The 25,791-nt window shown below is 43.0% G+C and overlaps 1 protein-coding gene across 1 annotated transcript in view; it reads left to right on the top strand.

Moving 5' to 3' along the window:
* The first annotated feature begins 5,796 nt into the window (after window positions 1-5,796).
* The window catches only part of PM20D1 (peptidase M20 domain containing 1), a 36,719-nt gene continuing 16,724 nt past the window's right edge, over window positions 5,797-25,791 (top strand). Inside the window, exons 1-5 of the mRNA XM_039227590.1 lie at window positions 5,797-5,971; window positions 21,485-21,571; window positions 23,664-23,896; window positions 24,309-24,395; window positions 25,414-25,547. Of these exons, the coding sequence (XP_039083521.1) occupies window positions 5,803-5,971; window positions 21,485-21,571; window positions 23,664-23,896; window positions 24,309-24,395; window positions 25,414-25,547 (710 nt within the window). The 5' untranslated portion in view covers window positions 5,797-5,802. The remainder of the gene's footprint in view (window positions 5,972-21,484; window positions 21,572-23,663; window positions 23,897-24,308; window positions 24,396-25,413; window positions 25,548-25,791) is intronic.

Genomic DNA, 25,791 nt, shown 5'->3' with positions numbered 1-25,791 from the left:
GGGGTAAAGATAGTAATAAAAGTATAGCTAACATTAATTGAATGGTTACTATAAGCTATGTCCTCTTCCAAGTGCTTTACATTCACTAAGTCATTTAATCTTCCCAACAATGCTAAGAGGTACATACTGTTATTATCCCCATTTCATGGATGAAGAAACTGAGACTCAGAAAGATCAAATAAGTTTCCCACTCAACACGACTCCATGAACATGAAGGAGCTTAAGATTTCCAACTCAAGCAATCTGGCTCTAGAGCTTAAATCCTTAACTACTACAAAGTTGAAAACTTAGGGAAATGAATAAAGTACTAAAAATTATAATTTACCGAGGTGGACTCAAAAAAAAAAAAAATGGGAGAAGGATCACTCCTTTAATAGTTTAAATTTAGTAGAAATACATCTCTCTCTCTCTCTCTCTCTCTCTCTCTCTCTCTCTCAGTAAAAGTAAGCCCAAAGGTAGACAAGGAAGAGCTGGTAGTTCCATGAGCCTCCCCACGGCTAAGGCTACTTCCAGCTCAGCTGTCTGCCCCCGCCTTGGTGTAGAACTCACCCTCAGGGCCCAGCATGGTTGCTAGGCCAGAGCCATCACATCTGAGCAGGGAGGGAGGGATTTAAGAGCATGTCCATAAAAACAATTCCTTAAATCACATGCAACACTTTTGCTTCTCTTCCATTCTCCAAACATAGTCACATGGGGAAACCCAGTGGCGAGGGCCCGGGAAATGTGGCCTTTCGGCTGGATATCAATACTCTGAGCTAAAATTCAGGATTCTTGTTGCTTAGAAAGAAGGAGAATGGATGTTGGGGGAAGTTAGAATCTCTACTATATATACTCTAATTAGATATCTCAGGCTACTCTACACTTGATATCAAATCCAAAAAAGGGCATTATAAAAAAGAAAAACTACATCTCAATAAAATTCATAAACAGACTTGCAAGAATCCAGCAGGGATTTATCCAAGTTGCACTTATCCCAGGAATGTCAGCGGTTTACATTTTTAAAATCTATTAATGTGATTCACTATATTAACAGACTAAGGGAGAAACATGTTCTACCTGATATGGAGACATATTTTAAAGCAATAGCAATTAAGGCAGTCATATTAGCATAGAAATAAACAAGCAACCAATACAAAAAAATAGAAAGCCCAATTACAGGACTGTTGATGTCCAAAAAGACAGTAAATTGACAGAGTCAGCATTGCAGATCTTTGAGGAAAGGATAGACTATTTAATGATCGGTACTGGGAAAATTGGTCATCAAATTAGAAAAATAAAATAAAACTAGACCCTGATGTTATACTATTTACAAAAACCCAATTCCAGATGGATTAAGAACTTTACTATAAAAGGTAAAAGTTCACACCTTTTAAAAGATAACCTACTAAGACATGTTTATGACTTCGAAATAGAAGTTCAAAGTTCAAAACAAAGCTTTGTTCTATCAAATAAGAGAACAAAAAGTACCGCTGATTTAAAACATTGACCAATTCAACTACATTGAAATGAAGAATTCAGTTCATCAAAAGACAATGAAGTGGAAATATATGTCGTAAATGGATAGAAATATTTGCAACATAAATATAACTGAAAAAATACTAGTATCCAATATATAGAAACTCCTACAAATCAATAAGACAAAGGATTCAAAACAAAAATGGGCAAAAGCATTTTCCAGCCACTAAATAGGCAAAATTAGGACATCTGAAATACCAATCGCTGGGAAGAAAAGGAGCGACAGGAACTCATGTACTAAGCACAGCTTGCTAAGGGGAGTAAAAACCAGTTCAACCGATTTGGAAAATAATTCAGCATTACTCTGTAAGGCTGAATATTCACATATAGTACAACCCAACATTTCCACTCCTAGATATAAACCTCAGAGAATCTCTTACACCTGTGGCTCAGAATGCATGTAACAATAAGTGTTTATGTATTTATAGAATGCAGTATCATGCACAGTGAATGTGAATAGACTAGATGTAACAGCATGGAAGAATCCCACAAACACCATGTAGAGTGAAAAAAGCACAGACTATCTCTAGCATGCTGTCACTTTTATAAAAGCAAGCAAGGGGCACCTGGGTGGCTCAGTCAGTTAAGCCTTCGAGTTCAGCTCTGGTCATGATCTCATGGGCTGTGAGTTTAAGCCCTGCATGGGGCTCTCTGCTATCAACACAGAGCCCACTTTGGATCCTCTATCCCCATCTCTTTCTGCCTCTCTCTCTCTCTGTCTCTCTCAAAATAAATAAACAGTAAAAAAAAAAAAAATGCAAAAACAAGCAAAACCAAACTCTTTTTCTTTTCCCCTCTCTCTGTCTCTCTCTCATACTGATATATATTTGGTAGAATGATTTAAAGCACACTCATAGAAGGGGCTCTGGGTGGCTCGGTCAGTTAAGCATCCAACTTCGGCTCAGGTCATAATCTCACAGTTTGTGAGTTCAAGCCCTGCATCTGGCTCTGTGCTGACAGCTAGCTCAGAGCCTGGAGCCTGCTTTGGATTCTGTGTCTCCCCCTCTCTCTGCTTCTCCCCAGCTCATGCTCTGTCTCTCTCTGTCTCTCAATAATAAATAAACATTTTTTAAAAAATTTTAATAAAATAAAGAATAAAGCACACTCATAGACACACACTATTTCAGATAGTGATCACGTAGGGCAGGGAATGGAGGAATAGAGGTACCAGGACACACATACACCTTGAACGTTACTGTTATTTATTTTTAAAAAATTTTTTAATGTTTATTTATTTTTGATAGAGAAAGACAGAGTGCAAATGGGGGAGGGGCAGAGAGTGAGGCAGACACAGAATCCGAAGCAGGCTCCAGGCTCTGAGCTGTCAGCACAGAGCCCAACACGGGGCTCGAAGTCTGAACCTCGAGATCATGACCTGAGCTGAAGTCGGACACTTAACCAACTGAGCCATCCAGGCGCCCTGGTTTTGAAGTTTTTAGTAAGAAGTGTGCCAGTATGAATATAAGTAGTTGATTTTAGTAACAGTGGACTTAAAGTACATTAGGGGTTTGAAGCATAGGTACGTTCACTAGCAAAAGAATAGAGGGAATGAGGGTCTGGACCAAGACCCAAGTTTGATAGGTCAAATGTCAAAACAATGAAGAGCAATCAACTGACCTGGCCTATTTCAAGAACAGAGGGGATGTGGAGAATGATACCACACACGCACCTCCAATTTTCCCTCTCTCTTGCTCTCCCTCTCTCTCTGCCCCCCCAAACGTAAATAAGCATTAAAAATAAATAAATAACTTATGCATAGAGTTTTGTGTGTATGTGAAATTAAAGACTTTATTAACCTGATAAAAAATAAAAATAAATAAAAGTAAAACAGACACACCTTATATGTGAGTATTTGAGGGCATAAGAAAAGATTGAATAACACATCATAATATTACAAGTGAATATCTCTGGATAATGATTTTTTAATTTTTAATATAAAAGGCAAAAGTTTAAAACTTTTTTTTTAATGTTTTATTTATTTCTAGGAGAGAGAGAGAGACAGCGTGAGCAGGGGAGGGTCAGAGAGAGAGGGAGTCACAGACTGAAACAGGCTCCAGGCTCTGAGCTGGTAGTCAGCACAGAGCCCGACGCGGGGCTCGAACCCACGAACTGCGAGATCATAACCTAAGCGAAAGTCGGACGCTTAACCGACTAAGCCACCCAGGCACCCCATAAGTTTAAAACTTTTAAAAGATGATATAAAAAAAAAAACTTTTAAAAGATGACACATCAAAATATATTTATGACCTTGAAATAGAGAAAGACTTATTAAGCAAGAAAAAAAAAAAGAACTAACCATGTAAGAAATGTGATTTGTTTTCTTATATTTTCTTGTATTCTCCAATTAATTCACAAGGGCCTAAATGCGTATTAATTTTACAATCATAAAAATTTCAAAGTTTGGCAGAAATTTAAAAATCTGCCAATGCTCACACTTATCAAAACTAATTTCAACTCACGGTGCCCAGGTGGCTCAGTTGATCTAAGTATACAACTCTTGATTTTGGTTCAGGTTATGATCTCACGGTCTGTGGGATCAAGCCTCGAGTTAGACTCCTCACTGAGCATGGAGCCTGCTTGGGATTCTCTCTCTTTCTCCATCTGTCCCTCTCCCACATGCACTCTTTTGTTCTCAAAAAACTAAGTGAATAGGGGCGCCTGGGTGGCTTAGTCGGTTAAGCGTCCGACTTTCACTTAGGTCATGATCTCGCGGTTCGTGGGTTCAAGACCCGCGTCGGGCTCTGTGCTGACTGCCAGCTCGGAGCCTGGAGCTTGTTTCAGTCTGTGACTCCCTCTCTCTCTGACCCTCCCCTGCTCACGCTGTCTCTCTCTCTTAGAAATAAATAAAACATTAAAAAAAAATAAAAAAAAACTAAGTGAATAAATAACTCATTTCACCTCTATTTTTCATGTTCTAGATCTTAAGCTGGGTGGTGAATACAGAAATGTTCATTATATTACTCTTTGTATGTGTGAAATGTTTCATAATACTTTTTTTAAAGTTTATCTATTTATTTTGAGAGAAATAAAGAGAGTGTGAGCCTAGCCAGGAGGGGCAGAGAGAGAGAGAAGGAGAATCCCAAGCAGGTTCCCAGCTGTGAGTGCAGAGCCAGACATGGGGATGGAACTCACGAAACTGTGAGATCATGACCTGAGCCAAATCAAGAGTACAACACTTAACCAACTGAGGCATCCAGGCACTCCCATAATACTGTTTTTAGATTACTACTGAAAAGTAAATATATGATTGTAGTTTCTTTTGGGGAGGTTGGGGGGTGAGGGTGTTTTTTCTTTTGTTTTATTTAAATAGGATTACTGAAAGGGAGCTAAGTACTCTCTCTTTCAGCTTTGGCAAACACCAGGAGTGTGAATTTGCAGCTTCGATCATGAGTAGCTATGCAGCCCTACTATTGATTTTTTCCCTAGAGAATTCTAAAATATGTGACTGGTGGCAGATCAAATTGTCAAGGGATCCAAAAGGAATGGTTTCTTCTGGTTCCAATAAACCTAATTTTATTCTCTGTGTCTTAAGGTGTTTTTCCCCCCCAAAATGATCCTTTACTGTGAACAGCTATGAAATCTCATTTTATTAAATACATCAAAATTATTAATATATAATCTTTCTCAAAATCCTTCAGTCTTAATGTATTTGCCTAGAGTTGCAAAAAATGCAGTAACAATATCAAAAACACTTTCAGTGAATTGCTAAATAGGAGCAAGCCCTTTTTTTTGTTGTTGTTGTTGTTGTTTTTAGGAGCAAGCCCTTTGAACTGATCATCCAAAGCAATGTCTAGAGATGGAATAGCACTGTTTCAATTTCAGGTTAAATAAAGCCAGGAGCCCACAGAGCTCCAGCACAGAATCTAGGGGGTTGGTAATCAAGTCTTAAACTTCAGAAGCGAGAAGCAGATTAAGGTCTGACACGCTTTGTTCATTTTATTTTGCCTTTTCGCCCTTTTATTTGACTTCTCATAGAGTGACGAGGGATTTCTTTGTATCTCAAAGCAGACGATCAAGCGCAGGTAAGACCTGACATTTACCAAAGCCCTCACCTCTACTCTACGTTTGCCTGTTGCAGCGGGAGAAACTTCAACTCCCAAAAGACCCTGCGGCGCTGGGCGGAGCCTTCCCGTGAATTGGTTGTTATGTAGCCCCAGGCAAGCGGCGATTGGTCAGATCTGGGGATAGGGCGGGGCTAAGGCAGCTGTGATCTTTGGAGCGGTGAGAGGATGTCCTACGCGGGTTAGTTGTTCAGTTCCAAACTCCGGCTGCAGACTGGAGTGAAGCATGGCTGCGCGGCGTGTTTGCTTGCTGGCCCTGGCGGCTGTGCTGCTGCTAGGTGTCTCCACAATCTCCAGATCGAAGGGCCTGGGGGGTCAGAAGCATCAGAGGGCGTCGCAAATCCCTTCTCAGTTCAGCCAAGGCGAGCGCGTTGCGATGAAGGAAGCGCTGAAAGGTGAGCCTGGACCTCCTCGCCCACGTATGCTCAGACACAGGTCCCTCTCTCCTTGGGCCAACAAGTGCCACCCCACTCCCACCGCACAGGGTCCGCCACTGGAACTGGAGCTCCGCCACACACCGCAACCCAACCCGAGCCCGAGTCCCAGCACCTCGTGCCCAGGTTTGCGGACGACACTCTTGCCCCAGACCTGGCTTCTGCGGACTCTGGTGTTCCCTGCCTAGCCTGGAACCTTCCCTAGTTTCGCCGTTGTCCCCGTTGCCTTGGCAGTCACCCAGGCCAGTACTCTCTGTCTCCTCTGTCTCAGTATTGCAATAGATTTTATTTGTACCTTTAACCTTTGAAAGTTTCACTTCTGTTAAATCTCTGCAATATCTTAAGATAAGACTAGAGTATCTTAATCGTATCTACAGAGGAGGGAAATTGAAGCTTAGGTCAATTAAATGACCTTCCCCAGGGACCCCGCAGCAAGGAGTGACCACTGGATGATAACATCTATCGCTTGTAGGGTCCTCCGGGCTCCAGATGCCCCCAGGGACGCCACAGTAAGGAGTGAGCACCAGATGATAACATCACTCCAAAAAGGGGTGTGAGGTGAAATTAGAACTTCCTCTTCTAATTAAAAAACATCTTTGCCTTACAACTCAAACCAAAGTTAAAAACTCATTTGCCTTCTCAGTCTGCATTTTCCAGGAGAAGAGAGGAAAGTTTCTGTTGAGTGCTAGATCCTATGGGATAGTGCATCCTTCCTCGCCACTGGGCTTAGCTCCAGTCTTTTCCCTTTCAATTAAGTAGTGGATCAAAATAAACTGCCTACATAAACATGTGCAGGCAGATGCAGGGACCAAAAGCTAACCCCTGTGGTTGAATATATATTGTGCATGTGTTTGAGCGATTGGCCAAGAGGCAGAGTAGAGCTTTCCCAAAGCACAGCATGAATAGTTCTCTAAAAGCCTGTGGGCAGCTGCTCACCAAAGTCTCTTTACCCAGAACAAAGCAAAAAGCCAAAAAGCTTTCCCTCATATAGGTTCATCATTTTGAGCCTTGACTTCCCCATCTGTGTGGTGGGCTGTGATATAGAGTTGATCACTAGAAAAACTGATTGTAGAAGTGTGAGAAATAAGCCCACTGACCCAATCAAAGAGAGACTCGGAGACTTGGAGCAGAGCGAAATGAGGTTTTAATCAACATTCTTGCAGGAGCGGGTGTCTGATGGACAGGCACATTGGGGCAGTTACAGCAGGCAATTTATCTCCTAGCGTGCAAATCCCTCCCCTGATTCCTCATTGGCTGAGTACTGCAGAGATTATAGCCTCACCCAGAAGTCCCCTATGCCCGCTTAAGGCAAAAAGTGACTGAAACAAATGTACATTCCTTGAGGTGACACAGAGACTTCAGTTCTTTAGCGTATGCTCATTGCAAAGCCGGTGAAATGGAGAGGGGGAAGAACCAGGAAGTGAAGTGTCTAAGGGTTTGGGAATCCATTATGGTGGGGAGGGGGATTCATGCATATTTCCAATAGATTGTAAACCTGTTGTTAACTAAACAGCACAGCTTTTATTTCACATTTCTGAAAATGAATCATCTCACTTCTTACAATCCTTCCTCTTCTTTTCTAAGTAGATTCCATTTTCATTTATGAGTTATTTTGGGCACAAGGCACAGACGTTTGTTTCTTAAGAGGAATCTTACCCCACGAGGGTTTGCTGTGGTCAGACTCTCCCAGCCTTGTTCCAAAATGTCCTTGCTTGTTTGTTTGTTTCCACCTAAGGACCTCAGGTCCTTACCTCTTCCCTCTCTGCCTACTGAATCCCACCTTTTCTATCATATTTCCCCCACCTTTGAACACCTGACTCCTAACTGCCATATTTTTCAGATATATGCAGCAGCTTCTACAAATGACATACAAAAAGAATATTAGACTAACAAGCATTAATGTTCCAAATGCAGTGCCTCCTAGGGAGGAGGTCACACCCTGAGAAGATGCATTGTAGCCATCCAAAAAATCCCTGACCTGTCTGGTCATTTTTTTTTTTTTTTAATTTACCTATAGCTTTTCTTCCCTCTTCCATATTTATTTGGATTTTGTGATACTGTTACTTAGAATAATTAAGCATTTCAGCTAGTTTTTGGTTCTCAATCTTCAAATCTTCCTTTGGCCACCCAGTTTCCATAGGAACAACTCCATGAGGTGTATTTAATTTTACCTCAAGGAAGGATTGATCTTCAATATCTAGATTACTATAAATATAGGCAATTGTTTATCTGTCCTGTAGCTCATAACATTATAGTCCCTAATTCAATCATAACTCTCTAGCAAGGGAGTGGGGCTCTCTGGCATTATCAAAAAACTGTGGGGAAAAAAGTCTCCCCATATGCATCCCGATGGCCGAGAGAAAATTTTGGTCGTAAGTTTTCTGGAGATGCCTGTAATGTGCTGTGATTGGATGGATGGCTAGAAGTGGAAAGGGGGACACAGAAGGTGGCTCCAGTGTCAAGAAGGAAATAAACCAGTTTTCCTTCTGTTTCCAGAGTTACCCAAGGCTCTAGATTTCCAATAGTTGGTTCAAGGGAGCCACCGTGAAGAACCCCAGGCCCCATCAGTCTCAGGGACCCTGGTTATCGGAGCCCTTGCAGATTAAGGTCCCCGAGGCATTCAGATTTTCCAGTGATTGTCTCCACACAAGGGGCATGGCTTATGGGTTTTGACTTCCATTGTCCCCTCTGACATTCTTGTTTCCAGTGCCGTGATTGGCCACGTAAATGGCACTTGGTGCCAGGACCCCAGAAAGTCTAAGCTGACATAGTGCATAAGGCTGCGACTAAGGCCTTAGATTTTTTTTTTTAAGCCTCCTTTCCTGTTCTTATTCTCCTCTCCATCTCAATTGTAATATGCCCAATTGGTAGCTCATAAGAGCTTCTCCAGGATCCCTTCTGGGCCGACAGCCAATTTTTGCAGCTTCCTTCAAATATCTGGGGCCTACTGAGTGACAAATTTGTCCTTTAGAATCGTCTCCGTTTTGGGGGCTATCAGGGAGGTAGTCATATATTTAACTTTAACCTTTCCAGGAATGCCACCAGGCTCTCATCCTGTGTCTATAAAATGGTGGCTAATTTAACATAATTTAAGGGTTTAACCTTAGACCTCCTTAATTTCTCCAACACACAACTTGGAAGTGGCAGGGATACCATTCCCCAATGGGATTATCATAGTCCCAGTTAGGATCTTGGGGCAGAACTGTCTGCACCCCAGTAAGGAACTGGAAGCTCCCTATAGGACCTCCAGTCCCATGATAATTAAGAAGTTGCTCGTCCCCATATCTCTCTTAGCCGCTGCCAAAACATCACGCTTTTCTGTCTCATTAAGAGTCTAATTCAAGAAAAGCATTGTATCTTTCCAGGTCGACTCAAAAACATACTTAATACTCTGAAATGTCTCTGTATACTTACTCGGGTCATCAGAAAATTTACCCATTTTACCTGTCTTAAGTCTTGCATTGAAAAGGGTACTTGTAAATCTTATCTTGGCGGTGCCTCCCTGTGTTTCTTCCGGCATTCTAGCTTCTCGGAGGGGCAACACACCTGCTACATTATGGGGAGGGCCTGGCTAAGGGGGGCAGCGGGGAGCAGAAGTGCACAGTTTTAAGTCTGGATATATAGAGCGATGGCCCGAGGAGAAGAAGGTTGAGGTGGAAGACTTCCCTTCCTCCTTTTCTAGGTCTGCTTTGGGTACAGGCAAGGGTCCCTTCATCATTGTGAATCCTTAGAAAGGGTTGCCAGTAGGGTCAGGATAGACCATTTTCTCTTAAGGCCCCCAGAACACTGAACATAGGGGACTTCTCCCCCCTTCCCTTCAAATGGGCAAAGCAGGCCCAGCTGTAGCGTAGCGTTATAACTGATGTTTCCCTACGGCAGCCAGGTTTCCTCCTCCTTTGTACAGGGGGCAAGCCTTGGTACGAAAGAAAAGGAATCGCTTTTTCTTTAGGGTTTGTGGATCAAAATCATCCCAGTTTTTCAGAATACATCCCAAAGGAGTATCGGCCTTGGTTGGGGAATTGCCCATATATAGGAAAAAGAAGGGAAAGGCGCCCCTTATCTCAGGTTCCAACTGCTGGCCAGGAGAAACCTCACTCTTGACCCTGACCGTTGGCCAGCAGAAGCCTCGTGTGTAGGCCCCGTGTTTTGGCTGGCTATTCAACTGGAGGCCAAAAGCCCTGTCAGTCCTGTGAGGTGCTGGGAGTAGTTTCTCTTACCCAGGCTTGACCCTACCACTGAGAGCTGACCTGTCTTCCCCGGTTTCTCCTACCCTTCCAGTTTCCTGCCTCAGGGTATTGACTGTGACCAAGCAAGATTCCCTTGGTTGTCAAGGGATGCATTAATTTTATCTTAGCCCAACAGTAATTTATATATCGATTGTAATAAAGCTGTTCATCTTTACAAATATATTTTACAAGGCTGGCAAAAACCTTTCCTTAGGAAAGGATAAAGTCGGTCACTGAGGGGGGCTAAAAGAGCCAAAGCCAAGTTCTATTCCCTTTTTCTTTTTTTTTTTAAAGCTGCCCACACAAATAGGTTCCAGCCATGTGGGTGTCCACTTTAAAGTCACTAGATTGGTACAAGTCGGCATACACTGGGCTAAGTGTAGCCGAATGGCTCCCGTGTATCCTGGTAAAAGGCCTTCATAAGTCATAGTCATCCACTCCTCTACCTTGCAAAAACAACACATACGTGGGGCATTTGGAGGCCACCATCTCCCCAGCCTTTGGATCAAAGGAAGGGCAATTTCAACCAAGGCTTGAGCAAGACAACTCAAAAGAGAGAGCTGCTCTTCCCTTTTGGCTCAAATCATAGTTCTTTCCATCTTTGGGGGCAGGCAAAGGAGAAAAAAACAAAACATTTACTTTTTTTTTCTTCTTAAAAGCAGACCAACAATCTAAGAAAACTTTGTCGTTTTAACAGAGTAAAGCAGAATTTTAATCTTATACCAGCGCACTTTTAAAATCCATTCCTTTTAACCCTTGTCCATCCTGACCACACATAAAATTCCTTTCCAAAGATTTCCCTTCACAAACCTTCTACAACTTTCTTTTGCAGTATTTGCATTTTTTTGTAATTTTTTTTACATATCTACTTTTATATACAAAGTTGCCTTCCTTATTTCCATCAGTCTTAACTGCATTTAGCAGAATTTTAACTTTTAGAAACCTTAGTCTCTAGTAAAAAATAAGTAGTTACCAATTGTGAACTATAACATTAGAATTCTTTAGATGGCAAATTTTGAATTCATCAAGCACAAAGCATGTTTACCAGCAGACCCAAATAGCCTTAGTTTCTCTACAATAAGAAGTTAAAAGCACAAAACCTATGTGTAGTAATCAGTACTTTAGTGTTTTTTCTCATTATGAATTTAATCCCATTTATTGTGCAAGCAAAACTTTATGAAGTTTCAGGCTATCAAAGACTTAGAAACCTATCTTAACAATTACCCACCCACGAAAACTTGATAGAATTAGCCATCATTTTAGGTCATCTTTTTGGGAACAAACTGAGACAGAGACAACAGGAGCTTAGTTGACCTTCAGTAAACCTAGGTAATAAAACAAAAACATCAAGGCCGCCATGAGTTCCTGGAAGAAGATCATGCTCACTCTGTTTCAGGTGTCTGTCAGCGCACTGCAGGTTTATTTAAGCTCCATTTCTCTTGCGTTTGTTTCCCTAATCATTTTCCATCCCAAGGGGGTACTCTGTTTCTCCCTTTCATTTCAATCATCTTCTCCAGGGTAGTTACCATATCTTTGCTTTCTGTTTTTGTCTCCTCTCATCCCTCTTTACAAATCTTTTGTACCTCCCTGAGCAATTCTGTCCCCTTCTTCCACCCAGCCATCTGCTGTAACTTTCTGGCAATATCAGGCCAACTTCTAGTGACAAATTTAACCTTCAGGAGAGTTGCGCCCTTGATTCCTCCGGATCTAGACCTGAGTATTTCCTCATTTGATCCCTAAGCCTCTGTAAGAAAGCAGTTGAGGTTTCCGCCTTCTCTTCCTGTATCTCAAAAGCCTTGCCAACATTCTGACCTCTTAGAGCTGATTCCCTGAATCCTTTGATTATTAGCTCTCTTAAATCCTGCATCCTAACCCTGTCCCAAGGATCATTATTGTCCTAACTAGGGTCTGCATTGGGAAACTTTTGTTCAGGTGGCTGAACACCTGGCCACAAGAATAAGTATCATATTTAATGCTGATAATTCTAAACACATGTCTATCTTAATTAAACAACAAACTTACAAATTAGTTTTTAAGCATTGAATATGTTCTACCTGCATCCGCTTAAAAGTCAGTCACTTGTTCCCCATTGTCAGTTTTTGCCTGGGACACCAGGGGGAGAATCTGAAGTGGGCAGTCCAAGTGGGTGCTCTTTGCTCCTTGACTATCTGGGGTGGGAGGAGCCAGTGGTGCCACAGGCACCCAGGAGGGTTTGGAATCAGTTATGCGGGCCACACCCTTGGGCCCTGCAGAAACCTGAGGAGCTGGAGGGGAAGGCAGAAGTGAGGTGTTAGCAGAAGGCGGAGAAAGAAGATTCCCAGTTCTAAACCTTGTCAAGTCTGACAGAGGAGTAGACACCATGGGTTTTTTTGTTTGTTTGTTTGTTTGTTTTTCCAACTGAAGTGGGAAGTTGGAAGTCTATGCCAGACTGAGAAGACAGGGAATTTCCCCAAAGCAAAAGGACGGATTTCAGCAGCTGCTTGGAAGTGTTCCTTAAAGACTCCCTCCTGATGTAGACTAACCACAGACAACTGGCTCCAGTTATCATAGTCATTAACCCAGGAAGTGAATGAGGGAGGAGCCCCCACATACAGCTCCTCCAGCAATCTCAGTTTCTTCGGAGGTCTGTGTAGACAATCATCCAATGTATCAAGAGGGAATTTACTAGCCAAATACATTTGGGCAAAAGAAGATGGGCTTTTTTCGTATTTGTTTTTTATATCTTGTAATCTGAATTGATTCCAGTGGGTTAAAAGACATCCCAAGGCAGAGTCCTTGGGGACTGAAGAAGATCCCATGTTTTCTGTTTCAGAGAGTGCAATCCCTTTCCTCCAGTGTACTAGAACTTGTCATTCACATAAAGGACTAGGGCCTGATAGACCAGTCTTTCTCTGAGGCAAAAAACAGATAGCCCTTTCATTGGGTCTTTAGTCCAACTGAAACAGCAGAATTTGATCATTTTAGGTCTGTCCTTGTTCCCTGTACAAGGAGCAGCCTCCCAGTACCATAACATCCACGCCAGCAGACTATCTGGGGGAATCTGAAAAGATCCGCTTCTTTCTGGATGTCTCTTCCCTTACCCCTAAGCCTGGAATTTTTTGCTTCTCATCTTCCACCAGGCTAGTTCCTGCTCCTGAGTTTCCCTGCGGTGCTTGACCCCCCTTAATGGAGATTTCTTGCCCTTTCCAGAACCCGCTTCACCTGTCTCCAGCCGTTTCCCTTGTGGCAGAATGGAACCTCAGATAGAGACTCCTCATCCCCTTCGTATCTAGGATATGTCTCAGTCACACATACACACTCAGCCTCTGAGGATTCCCTGACCCCCAAGGCAGTGCTTCTTGACGGGATTTTGGGGTGGTGGTGGGGTGGTCCAGAACCAACAGCCAATAAAGAATTCTTGAAGACAATCTTTGGTGAAAAAAGGTGATTTTATTAAAACACAGGGATAGGACCCGTGGGCAGGAAGAGCTGCACTGAGGTTGTGACAAGTAACTGATTGTATACGCTTAGGTTAGAGGGAGGTAGCGGCAGTATAAGTCTCTAAGAAAGTTTGGAAGCAAGGTTTCCAGGACCTTCAGGAGCTAGCTACTGTTAGGAAAGTCGCCATTTATTACTGTTTAGTAAAACCCCAGTCATGAGACCATTCAGACGTCTACCTGGGAGCCATGAACTTGGAGTCGGATTGCCAGCATATATCTTGGGGCAGTTGAGATGAAGGAAGTTTTCTATTTTAAAGTAAACTTACAGGATCAGGGTGGGAGGTTGCAGTCAGGGTAATGTTGAGCCAAGATTCTCTTTTGCCCCCAGCAAAGTGTCATCATCGAGGCAGCTGAACTCCCAGAGACAGAGGTCACTCTGCCTGTTTCAAGAACTCCTCAGTGGGCTGGAGGCAGTAAAGGAATTTAATTTTTCATTTGCCTTTGTTTCCCACGTCACCATGGCAAGTACTTATACCCCCTTATGTCTTGATAAGGGTGATATTAGGGCTCCAGGAAACGGAGTCTATAGGTTTCTGGAGATGAGGCTATGGATCAGATTGCCTTTTTCTTGCAGTTTACTACGTTATCCATAAACTGAAGGAGACTCTGTCCTGCGGGACTGTGATCTCTATCAGTCAATCATTTGCTTTCTTTCCTTTCCCCTGCTCTTGGATAGCCAGGAATGTCCGAGGAATATCACACATATTCCACTTGGGGGTGGGGTTGAGGGGATGACTTTAGCCTGTACTTTGCCCTCAGCTTGCCCCACACTCCCTCATCACATCCCCCCTGAACAATTTTGACCCTTAAAAACTTAAGGTTGTTGAAGGTGGAAGGTCTCATCTTCTGTAGCTTTTTCCTACTGAGTAGGGATGTAGAGATAGCCCTACCTATGCATCAGTATTGATCAGCTGGGGAACATTTAGGGGAGTGACAGAAGGCTGAGGAGCTGAATCCAGGGTGGACAACATGTATGAACCTCCTTGAGTAGAAAGGAGCATCTGTTGGCTTGAAGTTATTATAGTGGTGGAGTCTTGGCACCAAGCAGAGAGGCGTGGGAGAAAACACCAAAACATAATTGGAATGAATACAAAGATTAGCCCAAATAGAAGTCCTTTGGTAGTAGACAAAAATACTCCCATCTAGATGTTTGACCAATCATTAAAGGAAAGAGGGATTGTTTACTTTATGTATAATACTTTTATTTTTTAAATTTTTTTCCTACTCCTCAATTTTTTTTAAGTGAGGAACATTTTATTTTATTTTATTTTATTTTATTTTTTCTTTCATAGTTCATTGTCACGTTGGTTTCTATATAACACCCAGTGCTCATCCCAACAAGTGCCCTCCTCCGTACCCATCACCCCCTTCCCCTCTCCCACACCCCCCAGCAGCCCTCAGTTCGTTCTCAGTATTCAAGAGTCAGAGAAGGATTGTTTAAAGCGCCAGTTTGAGGATTCATATCAGAAATCCAGAAATATTTTCGTGGTGATCTGGAATGTATACACAACATCTTGTTTTTATGGGAGCACAAGTTCCACCTTGTGCAGCAATTAAAACATCTGATGCTGTTCTATTTTGCAGAACTGTTTTACGCATTTGAATTTCAATTTTAGTATTTAATAATATGTTATTTTGAGAGTCATTTAAGGAGTTAACTGTGTAACAGGTGGTGTTTAACCATCGTATAGACTCTGTTCTGTGTAGGAAGCAATCAGGCCATTAATAAGGGGTACTTTTTATAGAAAAAAGAAAAATATAGGTTAGTGGCTCGAGCAGATTACAAACCCAGTGTCTACCAGTGCCTCCAGTGAGATTTTTAGATGTCAGGCTTGAAGCATCCTCAGTTGGGAGTGGGAACAGGCAGCAGGAATCAGATTGGTCTTTCTGGTTTGTAACCCAAATGTCTGGTTGATCCTTTTGAATGGCCAATCACAAGAAGGTATTGTTAGTAGAAATTGGGGAAGGAGAACAAAGGAGAAGGATACAGCCATGGTGAGTGAAGGCTGAGGTCTTCCACAGGTTTCACGGGAATAAGAAGGCACAATAATTTGCTCATTGGCTTCCTGTAAAGGGGGCACAGGTTTTATTTAGATACAGGAGCCCATGAAGAGTGTCCCTCTAACTTTGCTGCAGTGCGAGGACATAATATGACCCATATGGACCCTGCCATTTTAGAGCTAAATCCCCTGTTGTACTGGACTTTCAACCCTTTAAATAAAGCAGCTCTCTGGGGTTTCTAAGGGGTGGGTTTCTAGTAACTGTCAGGTTTAGGGAGAAAATGGTTTGCATATTTAGAGATTTATGAATTAACCGGCCTCAAGAGAATAATAAAGCACTACAGACTTTATCTATTGATAGGTTTAGATAGGTGAGAAAAGTCTTTTGGCATACAGTTGTTGGGGCATCTATCCCATTTTCCAATTGTCTAAATAATATGCCCATGGGGTTATTATTCCCACAGAATAACAAGGAATAAGATTGTCCATACCTGTGCTAGTGTGACAGTTTTTCTGAAGTTTACCTCAAGTTGTCTAGTTTAGGCAAACAACAAACATTTAAAGACCATCAGAGCTAGAATTTAACATCCATAACAGTGTATTATTGAGACATAGCTTTTCCTCTCTAAAAACCCTCATTTTCAGAGGCAGTCAGACTAAGACTAATTTGTTTTAAAACAAGTCTCATTTTACCTTGGCCTTATTATTTACATAAACTCAGTAAGAATAGTGATTGATCACATAGATCTTTTAAAGTTTGCTCTGCTGGAACTTTTCATAAGGAATCTCTAGATTCAACTTTTAGTAGCCTCTCCAGGCCAGAAGCTCAGCCAGATATTTGCCATCAGTCAAGCCTGCAATACCTGTACATTTGGGTGAATTCCCCTTCATGAGATCCCCAAGATGTCCTGAAGTTCCTGGACTTTGCCAGGAAGTGACATTCTTTACTCACCCGGTAAGCCTGCCGGGCACTCTGTAAGCAAGGTATCAGCCCAACATTTCCAAGGGGCTTATGGCTCCATGTTTCATAAAGTCAGCCTCAGTTTTTTAGAGCTGTCTGGTCACATCTGAGTCTATGCATCTCTCTCAAATATGACAATCCAGTCAAAGCCTTGGTAAAATAGCTAGTATTTCCAATGGTGTCCTGTTACAAGGAGAAGATTTTTATTGAACTAATGACAGTAAGTATGATTGCTGGAGTAATACTCACTGCGACTTTTTGAATTTTAGAGGGCTTAGATAGAGAAAAGATAAATGCTTCAGGTTACAAATGAATACTTATGACATTTCTGTAAATCACGTATATATCTTAAGAGAAAGTTTCCTTAATCTGGAGGAGCAGACATTAGAGAGCCAGCAATATTTCCAACAGGAGCCACGAAACTATAATCTTCCTCAGTTCATTTAGTCCCATATTCCTAATTTTTGTTCAGTGTGAATGCAGGTTTTTAGATCTGGAAAGTCTTGCCCATTTTAGTATTAGTCTTAAAGATGTCAAATACCTGCATTTGTCTTAAAAGTCCTTTTTATGAATCTCCTTGAAGATGAGACACATTTTGTGGGCGAATAAGAACAATTATAAATGGCAAAATCTCAGAAATGGACACTGTTAAAGATCTGATGAGAGTTCATTATGATACAGTTGACAAGGAAATTCAGTTATTTCCGTGACACATAACACTTCAACAATCAGAATATCAGGTGAGGACCTTATACCAGAACATTAAAACTTTAGGGGCTGCATATATATTGGAGCAGTTACAGCATTTACTCATTTAATACAACCTAAGGTTTACCATTATTTGACAGCGCTTTTCCAAGTATCTTAGCATACCAAATAAAAAGGCCTAACTGGTCAAAAAGACTTAACTTACGATTTCAATCTTGGAAATTTGTTAAAATCTTAGAAGATTATAAAGCATATCCTAAAATAGGATTAAAGATCATTACAAATCTTAATTTCTTTAACCAAGATGGCAATTAGAGATTCCCAAGGCAGACATGTAGGGTTATACAAGTTAAGCTCCTTTCACATTGAGAAGTTTTAACTTTAAGTAATCAAAGATGTGATAAAGACCAAACATAAGCTGGGGCACTTTGTTGGCTCAATCAGTAAAGCATCCAACTTTGGCTCAGGTCATGATCTCACTCACAGTTTGTGGGTTTGAGCCCAGCCTCGGGCTCTGTGCTGACAGCTCAGAGCAGGCAGCCTGCTTCAGATTCTGTGTCTCCCTCTCTCTCTGCCCTTCCCCTGCTCATCTCTGTGTCTCTCTCTGTCTCAAAAATAAATGTTTAAAACAATTTTTTTAAAAGACAAAACATGGAGCTTTGGTTTCTCCCAGCAGAGGAAAAAAAAAAAAAGAAAAGAAAACCTTTACATTTTCTTATCAAGAACAGATCAACAGTCCAAGAAAACTTTGTCTTTTGAACAGAGAAAAAAGCAGAATTTTAATCTTATACCAGTGTAATTTCAAAATCCATTCATTGCAACCTAGTCCATCCTGACCACACATAAAATTCCTTTCTGAAGATTTCCCTTCACAAACCTACAACTTTCCTTTGCATTTAGATCTTCTGCCAAGCCATTCCTCTCCAAACAACCAGTCTCATTTAGGACAAAATTATTTTCTTTTACCTCCTACAAAAATGTATTTCCATTTTTTGTAATTTTTTTACATTTCTACTTTTACATACAAAGTTGCTTTTCTTATTTCCACCAGTCTTAAGCACACTTAGCAGAATTTAACTCTTAGAAACCTTAGTCCCCGATGAAAACTTCGTAACCAATTGAGAACTATTACCACCAGAATGTTTTTGGATGGCAAGTTGATGAATCAATTAAGCACAAAGCAGGTTTTCCATAGTAAAATCTTAATAAAGCATGAAGTATGTGTACCAGACCCAAATAGTCTTAGTTTCTCTGCAACAAGTCAAAAGCACAAACATACGTTATTAATCAGTGCTTTAGCTTTTTGTCTCATTAAGATATCCAATGAATTCAATTCCATTTATCATGCAAGCAAAAGTTTAAAGTTTCAGGTTACCAAAGACTTTGAAAGCTATCTTAACAATTACCCATGAAAACTTTGAGACAGACAAAATTAATCATCATTTTAAGCCATCTTTTTGTTGACAAATTGTGGCAGAGATAACATGAGCTTATTTGACCTTTAGCAAACTTTGGTAGAATAAACGTTCATATTTAACGCTGGTAACTCTAAAGACAGGTCTATCTTAATTAAACCAACAAACAAATTAGTTTAAACACTGAATATGGGGGCACCTGGGTGGCTCAGTCGGTTAAGCGGCTGAGTTCGGCTCAGGTCATGATCTCTGAGTTCGTGGGTTCAAGCCCCGCTTTGGGCTCTGTGCTGACAGCCAGCTCAGAGCCTGGAGCCTGCTTCAGATTTTGCATCTCCCTCTCTCTCTGACCCTTCTCTGCTCTGGCTGCCTCTCTCTCTCTCAGAAATAAATAAAACATAAAAATTAAAAAAAAAACACACACTGAATATGTATCACCTTTGTCCACTTAAAAATCAATCAATTATTCCCCATTGTCAGTTTTTGCCTGGGACACCAGTGGGGGGATGAAGTGGGCAGTCCAAGGGGTGCGCTTTGTCCTTGACTTCATAGGTGGGAGGAGGAGCCAATGGTGCCTGAGGCACTGAGGATGGTGCAGGAACCAGGTCTGTAGGCTGCATCCAAGGTGGTGCAGAAACAGGAGGGGAGAGAAGGCAGAAGAGGCGAGGTGCCAGCAGAAGGCAGACAGAGAATTTCCAGTTCTAAACCTTGTCAGCTGGGACAGAAGAGCAGACGCCATGTTCCCCGCCCTCCCCACCCACCCAACTAGTGGAATTAGCCAGTCCATATCAGGCTGGAGACAACAGGGAATTTCCCCAAAACTCTAAAATGGAGTTTTGGCAACTTCTTGAGAATATTCCTTAAAGTCCCCATCCTGAGGTTGACCAACCACAGTTGGCTCCAATTATCAGCCATTAACCTAAGAAATGAATGAAAGAGAAGCCTTCACATCTATTAAGAGGAAGAACAGAAAGAGTCAGCATCCCCTTTGCCAGGGATGGCCTGTATTTCCTTTAGCAACCTGGGTGCTATTAGGAGGAGGCCTGTTTAGATAATTATCATCCAGTATATCAGGCTGTTAGCCTGTACTTTGCCCTCAGCTTGCCCCATGCTCCCTCATGACTTACATTCCAATTTTCCTACCTTGGTCCGTGCACAGTTACCAGGTCGCCACAGTGTCTGTATTTTACCCTTTCCCCAGCATCACTTCTGTCTCCAAAAGCAAAAAGTGTCAAGCTCCATGGATCCTGCCAGGGGCCGGGGGCCCTCCCACAGCAGAAAGGCCACCCAAACCAGGGTAGGATACATCTCCCCTGTCAGAATAGGATCTGGACCCCGTGGGTCAAGGTGAATCTCGGACAGCCTCCAAATATGAGAAATAAGCCCATGGACCCAATCAAAGGAGGGACGCAGAGACTCGGAGCAGAGTGAAGTGAGACTTTAATCAACGTTCTTGCAAGAGCAGGTGTCTGATGGACCCGCACACTTGGCACAGTTACAACAGGCAATTTGTCTCCTCGCGGGCAACTCCCTCTCCTGGTTCCTCATTGGCTGAGTACTGAGGAGGTTATGGTCTTATCCAGATTCGCCTATGTCCACCTAAGGCAAAAAGTAGTCTGGAACAAATGTACATTCCTTGAGGTGACACAGAGACTTCAGTTCTTTGGCACATGCTCATTACAAAGCCCGTGAAATGGAGAGGGGAAGAAGAACCAGGAAGTGAAGTGTCTAAGGGTTTGGGACCCCGTTGTGGGGTTTGGGGACGTTCATACATGTTCCCAATAGGTTGTAAACCTGTTGTTAACTGGACAACACAGCTTTTATTTGATACTTCTGAAAATGAATCATTTCACTTCTCCCAAGAAATCAGTTTGTCTTTCACAGGCCTTCCCTTGACAAATACACTGCCTAGGTGCATTTGCTCTTCTCACTGTGTGTTGGGATATCTAATGAAACATCCTTATAATTTATTGTGTTTCTCCTCCCATTGGTGTTTGCCTGCAAAAATGGAACTCTAAAGTCTAAAGCCTTCATGGCTCAAAAGGATAAGCCTAATGACAATTCGATAAATTATCTGGGTAAAGTGGATGAGATTATTTAGGACTGAGGAGTTTGTTTGGGAGCCTATAAATCTACCACTTCCCAGGCATCATGTGCCCCAAAAAGCTGGCCTTGGCTGAGAGATCAGTGAGACTGAATGAACCAGTCCCTGAGGAGCAACCTTGCTCATCTGTGTAGTGACCCAGAGTAGTGGGCTCCTCTGGTTCATCAAAGGTATGCTGGTTCCAGAGGCAGAGTGAGACTTGTGAGACTTCAAAGCAATTTATAGCAGCTTCCTACTTAGGGTTAGGGTCCCAGATCTATTCTTGTCCACTTCCCCTACCCCCATCTTGAACTTTATCTTCTTTTAAGAATTGTATTAGCCTGAACAAACACAAACCACCCGGGTTTAAATCTCAGTTCTGCTGCTTGGCTCAGGACAGTCCTGAGCAGCTCACCTAACGCCTCTAAGCTTATTTTCCCACCTTCAAATTAGGGAAAATAGCAGTGCCCACCTTATAGGATTGTTCTGCCCTCCATAATAAGTTCATGAATGCAAAAGAACTTTCTATGCCCAGAGGGCCGTGGGAAAACCAAAGTTTGTTTTCATCTGTAATCTTCCATCTCTCAACTGCCTCATTCTGACAGGTGCCATCCAGATTCCCACAGTGTCTTTCAGCCCCAAGGAGATTAACACAACAGCCCTGGCCAAGTTTGGAGAATACATTCGTTCAGGTCAGCCACAAGCTATGGAACGGGGTGGGGGTGGGGCGGGGGGAGAGGAGACCAGTAGCCCTGGAGACATGATTCTTTTACAAGGTGATAAAGAAGCTTCTTCTGTTACTGACCAGAGGACAGCCAAATTCTGTGGGCCTATTTTGAATTTATACACCATGGGGAGGAACAGAGAGTCTCCAAAAGTCAGAATGGGAGCAGAGTAGAGACTATAGATTTATTTGGCCTTTGAAGAGGTCCCTGGGTGGCTCAGTTCGTTAAACGCCTGACTCTTGATTTAGGCTCAGGTCATGATCTCACAGTTTCTGAGTTCAAGCCCATGTTGGGCTCTGTGCTGGAAGCACAGGGTCTGTTTGGGATTCTTTCTGTCTCTCCTTTTGTCTCTGCCCCTCCCCTGCTAGCGCTGTCGCTATTTCTCAAAATAAATATTTTTAAAAAGCCTTATTAGGGCACCTGGGTGGCTCAGTCAGTTTGACAGTCCAACTTCAGTTCAGGTCATGATCTCACGGCTCATGAGTTCAAGCCCCACATGGGGCTCTGTACTGACAGCTCAGAGCCTGGAGCCTGCTTCAGATTCTGTGTCTCCCTCCCCCTCTCTCTATTCCTCCCCCACTCTCGTTCTATCAAATATAAATAAACATTAAAATGAAAGAAAAAAAATTTTTCTAATTTATTTGGTCTTTGAAAAGCTAGGACACGTAGCTGTTGGGTTGGAGTTTTTTTTTTTTTTTTTTAATATTTTTATTTATTTCTAGGAGAGAGAGAGAGACAGTGTGAGCAGGGGAGGGTCAGAGAGAGAGGGAGTCACAGACTGAAACAGGCTCCAGGCTCTGAGCTGGCAGTCAGCACAGAGCCCGACGCGGGGCTCGAACCCACGAACCGCGAGGTCATGACCCAAGCGAAAGTCGGACGCTTAACCGACTAAGCCACCCAGGCGCCCCTGTTGGGTTGGAGTTTTAACTCTCTCGATCTTTACCGTAAATATGCAGCAGTCAATAAATATGACAATCAAGAGGTAGGGCTAGGAAAGGAAATAAAAGGCACAGCATAAGGAATTAGTAAGACTAGGAACTCCTTCTTCTGTGCAACTTTCCAGAACTACACTCCATGTGCCTCCCACCCCTACCTCCACGCACACACCTACACACCTGTGTACATACTCCACCCACTCAGGCCCTTTCTTGGATTCCTTACTGCCCCATTTTTGAGCTTTGAGGCAGTCAGCAGCTTTGAGCCACCATATCAGGCCCTCACTCCCACCACCAATGGGCTGAAGAAAGGATGGGTCAAGAAGAAAAAGGAGACTTGGAACTCCTCATCCCCTGTGTGAAAACCTCATGGAGAGTAGTGAGACCCTCTTCCTAAATCTTCCCCAATAAAAAAGCAGCTTCTCCCAAGTTTCTGGGGGTGGAAAGAGCTGGCCTAGGTACAACAAGTAGCCCCCTCTCTACCAGTCTCTGAGTAACTGACCCTGAGAACATCCACACCCTCATGCAGAATTTTGGCTGTAATGCCAGACAGAACAATCTCTCCACATGACATGCACAGTAGGAATATTATTTTTTTTAAGAAAAAAAAAAGGTCTTTCTCCTTTTTTTTAATATAAAGGTCATGTTTCGTCCCAAGTAATTTGGATACCAGAGACTACTATATTTAAAATTTAACTGGGGCGCCTGGGTGGCTCAGCCAGTTAGGCATCTGACTTCGGTTCAAGTTATGGTCTCATAGTTTGAGAGTTCAAGCCCCATGTCGGGTTCTATGCTGACAGCCCAGAGCCTGACACCTGCTTTGGATTCTGTGTCTCCCTCCCTCTCTCTGCTGTATCCTTGCTTGCTCTCTCTCTCTGTCTCTCAAAAATAAATAAACATTATTACATGGTCTTAGCACATTACAATATGAGGAAGAGGGATTTTAGAGACTGTCTCGGCAAATCAGAAATCAGACTGATTTGCTCCAGGAGGCTTCCTAAAGGACGCTCATGTTTTTAAAAAAGAGGGACAGGGTGGGCATTTTCTATCAAATGGTAGAAAACCCAAAGCAAATTGTTAACTCTGGCTTTCTCTCTCGCTGCTTTCCATCCCTTTGCCTCTAGTCTTTCCTACAGTTTTCAACACCAGCTTTATCCAGCATGAAGTCATAGGAGAGTACAGTCACCTGCTCACCATCCAAGGCACGGACCCCAGCCTGCAGCCCTACATGCTGCTGGCTCACAGTGACGTGGTGCCCGCCCCAGACGAAGGATGGGAGGTGCCCCCATTCTCTGGATTGGAGCATGATGGCTTCATCCATGGCCGAGGCACACTGGACAACAAGAACTCTTTAATGGTGAAACCCTTTGCTCCTTCTGCCTTGGGGCCCTAAGGATTCGCCCAGGATGGTGAAGCTCTCAGCTGACCCCCAGGAGGCAGGAGGTTATGGTAGAAATCTTGGCTCCAGGAGACTTGGGTTCTAGCCAATGCTTTTCTAGGTCTTGACTTCTCAACTGTGAAATAACAAGGGCCAGAGTATTATCCCTGATCTCCAGAGATCCTTGTAGCTCTGACAGTGACACATTTATGCTTTCCTCCAGGTGGTAAATGTTTCACGCAGAGCTACGCTTCCTCACGTCCACCCCCCACGACCACTTGAATTTGTTCTCCTTAAAGAGAGCCTGTCTGATGCCACCGGCCCTGATGCAGGCAGCTGACTATCACCGATGCCCTGATACTCCCTTTTCCATTGTGCTTCTGCCCTCCAGGCAATCCTGCAGGCCCTGGAGCTCCTGCTGATCAGAAACTACATCCCCCGAAGATCTTTCTTCATTGCTCTGGGCCATGATGAGGAGGTAGAGCCTCCTTACCCTATAAACTCTCTCTAGGACCCCTGTTTGGAGGGGGAGGGGGTTGTTTAACTCTAGTCGAGCTTGCTTCCCAGCTGTAGGGTCTCCAGAATTTGGTGTGGTGGTTTGCTAACTTCGCTGGGTTTCTGGGTACCAAAACGATCTAAACCCCCTGACCAAGATGCAGATTCCCAGGCCCTGTGCCATAGATTGTCATTTGTTATTTAAAAACTTCGTATATTTTAGAGTTTTAGGTTCACAGCAAAAATGAGAAGGTTTACAGATTTCCCTTTATCACCTACTCACACGCATGCACAGCCTCCTCCGTTATCCACATTCCCACCAGAGTGGTATTGATGAACCTACACTGAGAACTCATAATTACCCAAGGCCCTACTTTACACTAGGATTTACTCTTGATGTACATTCTTTTGGTTTGGACAATTGGATAATGACATGTATCCCCCATGATAGTCTCATACAGAGTAGCTTCACTGCCCCAATCCATGGAAACCACTGATCTTTTACTGTCTCCATAGTCTTGCCTTTTTCCAGAATGTCATATAGCTGGACTCGTATAATATGTAGTCTTTCCGGTTGGCTCCTTTCATTTAGTGATGTGCATAGATCTGAACTTCTAACAGACTCCCTGGTGAGATCTGAGGGAGGCAGGTGTCCCATCAGTGACATCTGAGAAATACTGGTGTGACAGAAAGAGAACCAAAAGGGAGCAAGGAATCAATGTTTTATTTCCAGTGATGTCACTTACTTTGACCTTGGGCTAGTCACTTCATTCTGTGGGTCCCAGTCTCCTCATTTGTGAAATGAGGGCAGTTTGGCCCTTTGGGCTGTGACATTCCAGGATTCTGTGAAGCAGGATTGTGTAGGGCCCTTGCCCCTCCTCCCCCACAGGAAGGAGACTGGGCAGGAAGGTTCTGGAAGCCCTAGCAATGCTGGATGGGTCTCCATTATCTATTGGAGGTCTGGCTGAGGAGGACTGTGGATGTGGGTTTAATGTCTACAGGTCTCAGGCCACAACGGGGCTCAGAAGATTTCAGCCCTGCTACAGGCAAGGGGTGTCCAGTTAGCCTTCATTGTGGATGAGGGTAGCTTCATCTTGGATGGTTTCATTCCCAACCTCAAGAAGCCCTTTGCCTTGTGAGTAAAGTACCGCTTCCCCGCCCCCCTCCCCCCCCACCTTGGAAGGTTTCTCATCCCATTTCAGATGACCCCAGCCTGGCGTCTATAGGCCATACTAAAACAACTCTTTATTTTACCGCTCTTGCCCTGAACTTCACCCAGTTCTGGGCTCCCCCTTTCCTTTCTCCTCTAGTGTAGATTGTTTAAAGAAATATGAAGGCAACCTCCTAACCCACCAAACCACTGTGCAGATGAGCCAATG

The sequence above is a fragment of the Hyaena hyaena genome, unplaced genomic scaffold, assembly GCF_003009895.1.
Source record: "Hyaena hyaena isolate Hyena2069 unplaced genomic scaffold, ASM300989v1 scaffold_28, whole genome shotgun sequence".
In the NCBI taxonomy this organism is placed as follows: Eukaryota; Metazoa; Chordata; class Mammalia; order Carnivora; family Hyaenidae; genus Hyaena; species Hyaena hyaena.
Note: the sequence above shows the minus strand (reverse complement) of the source record. Positions and strands in the feature narration are given on the sequence as shown.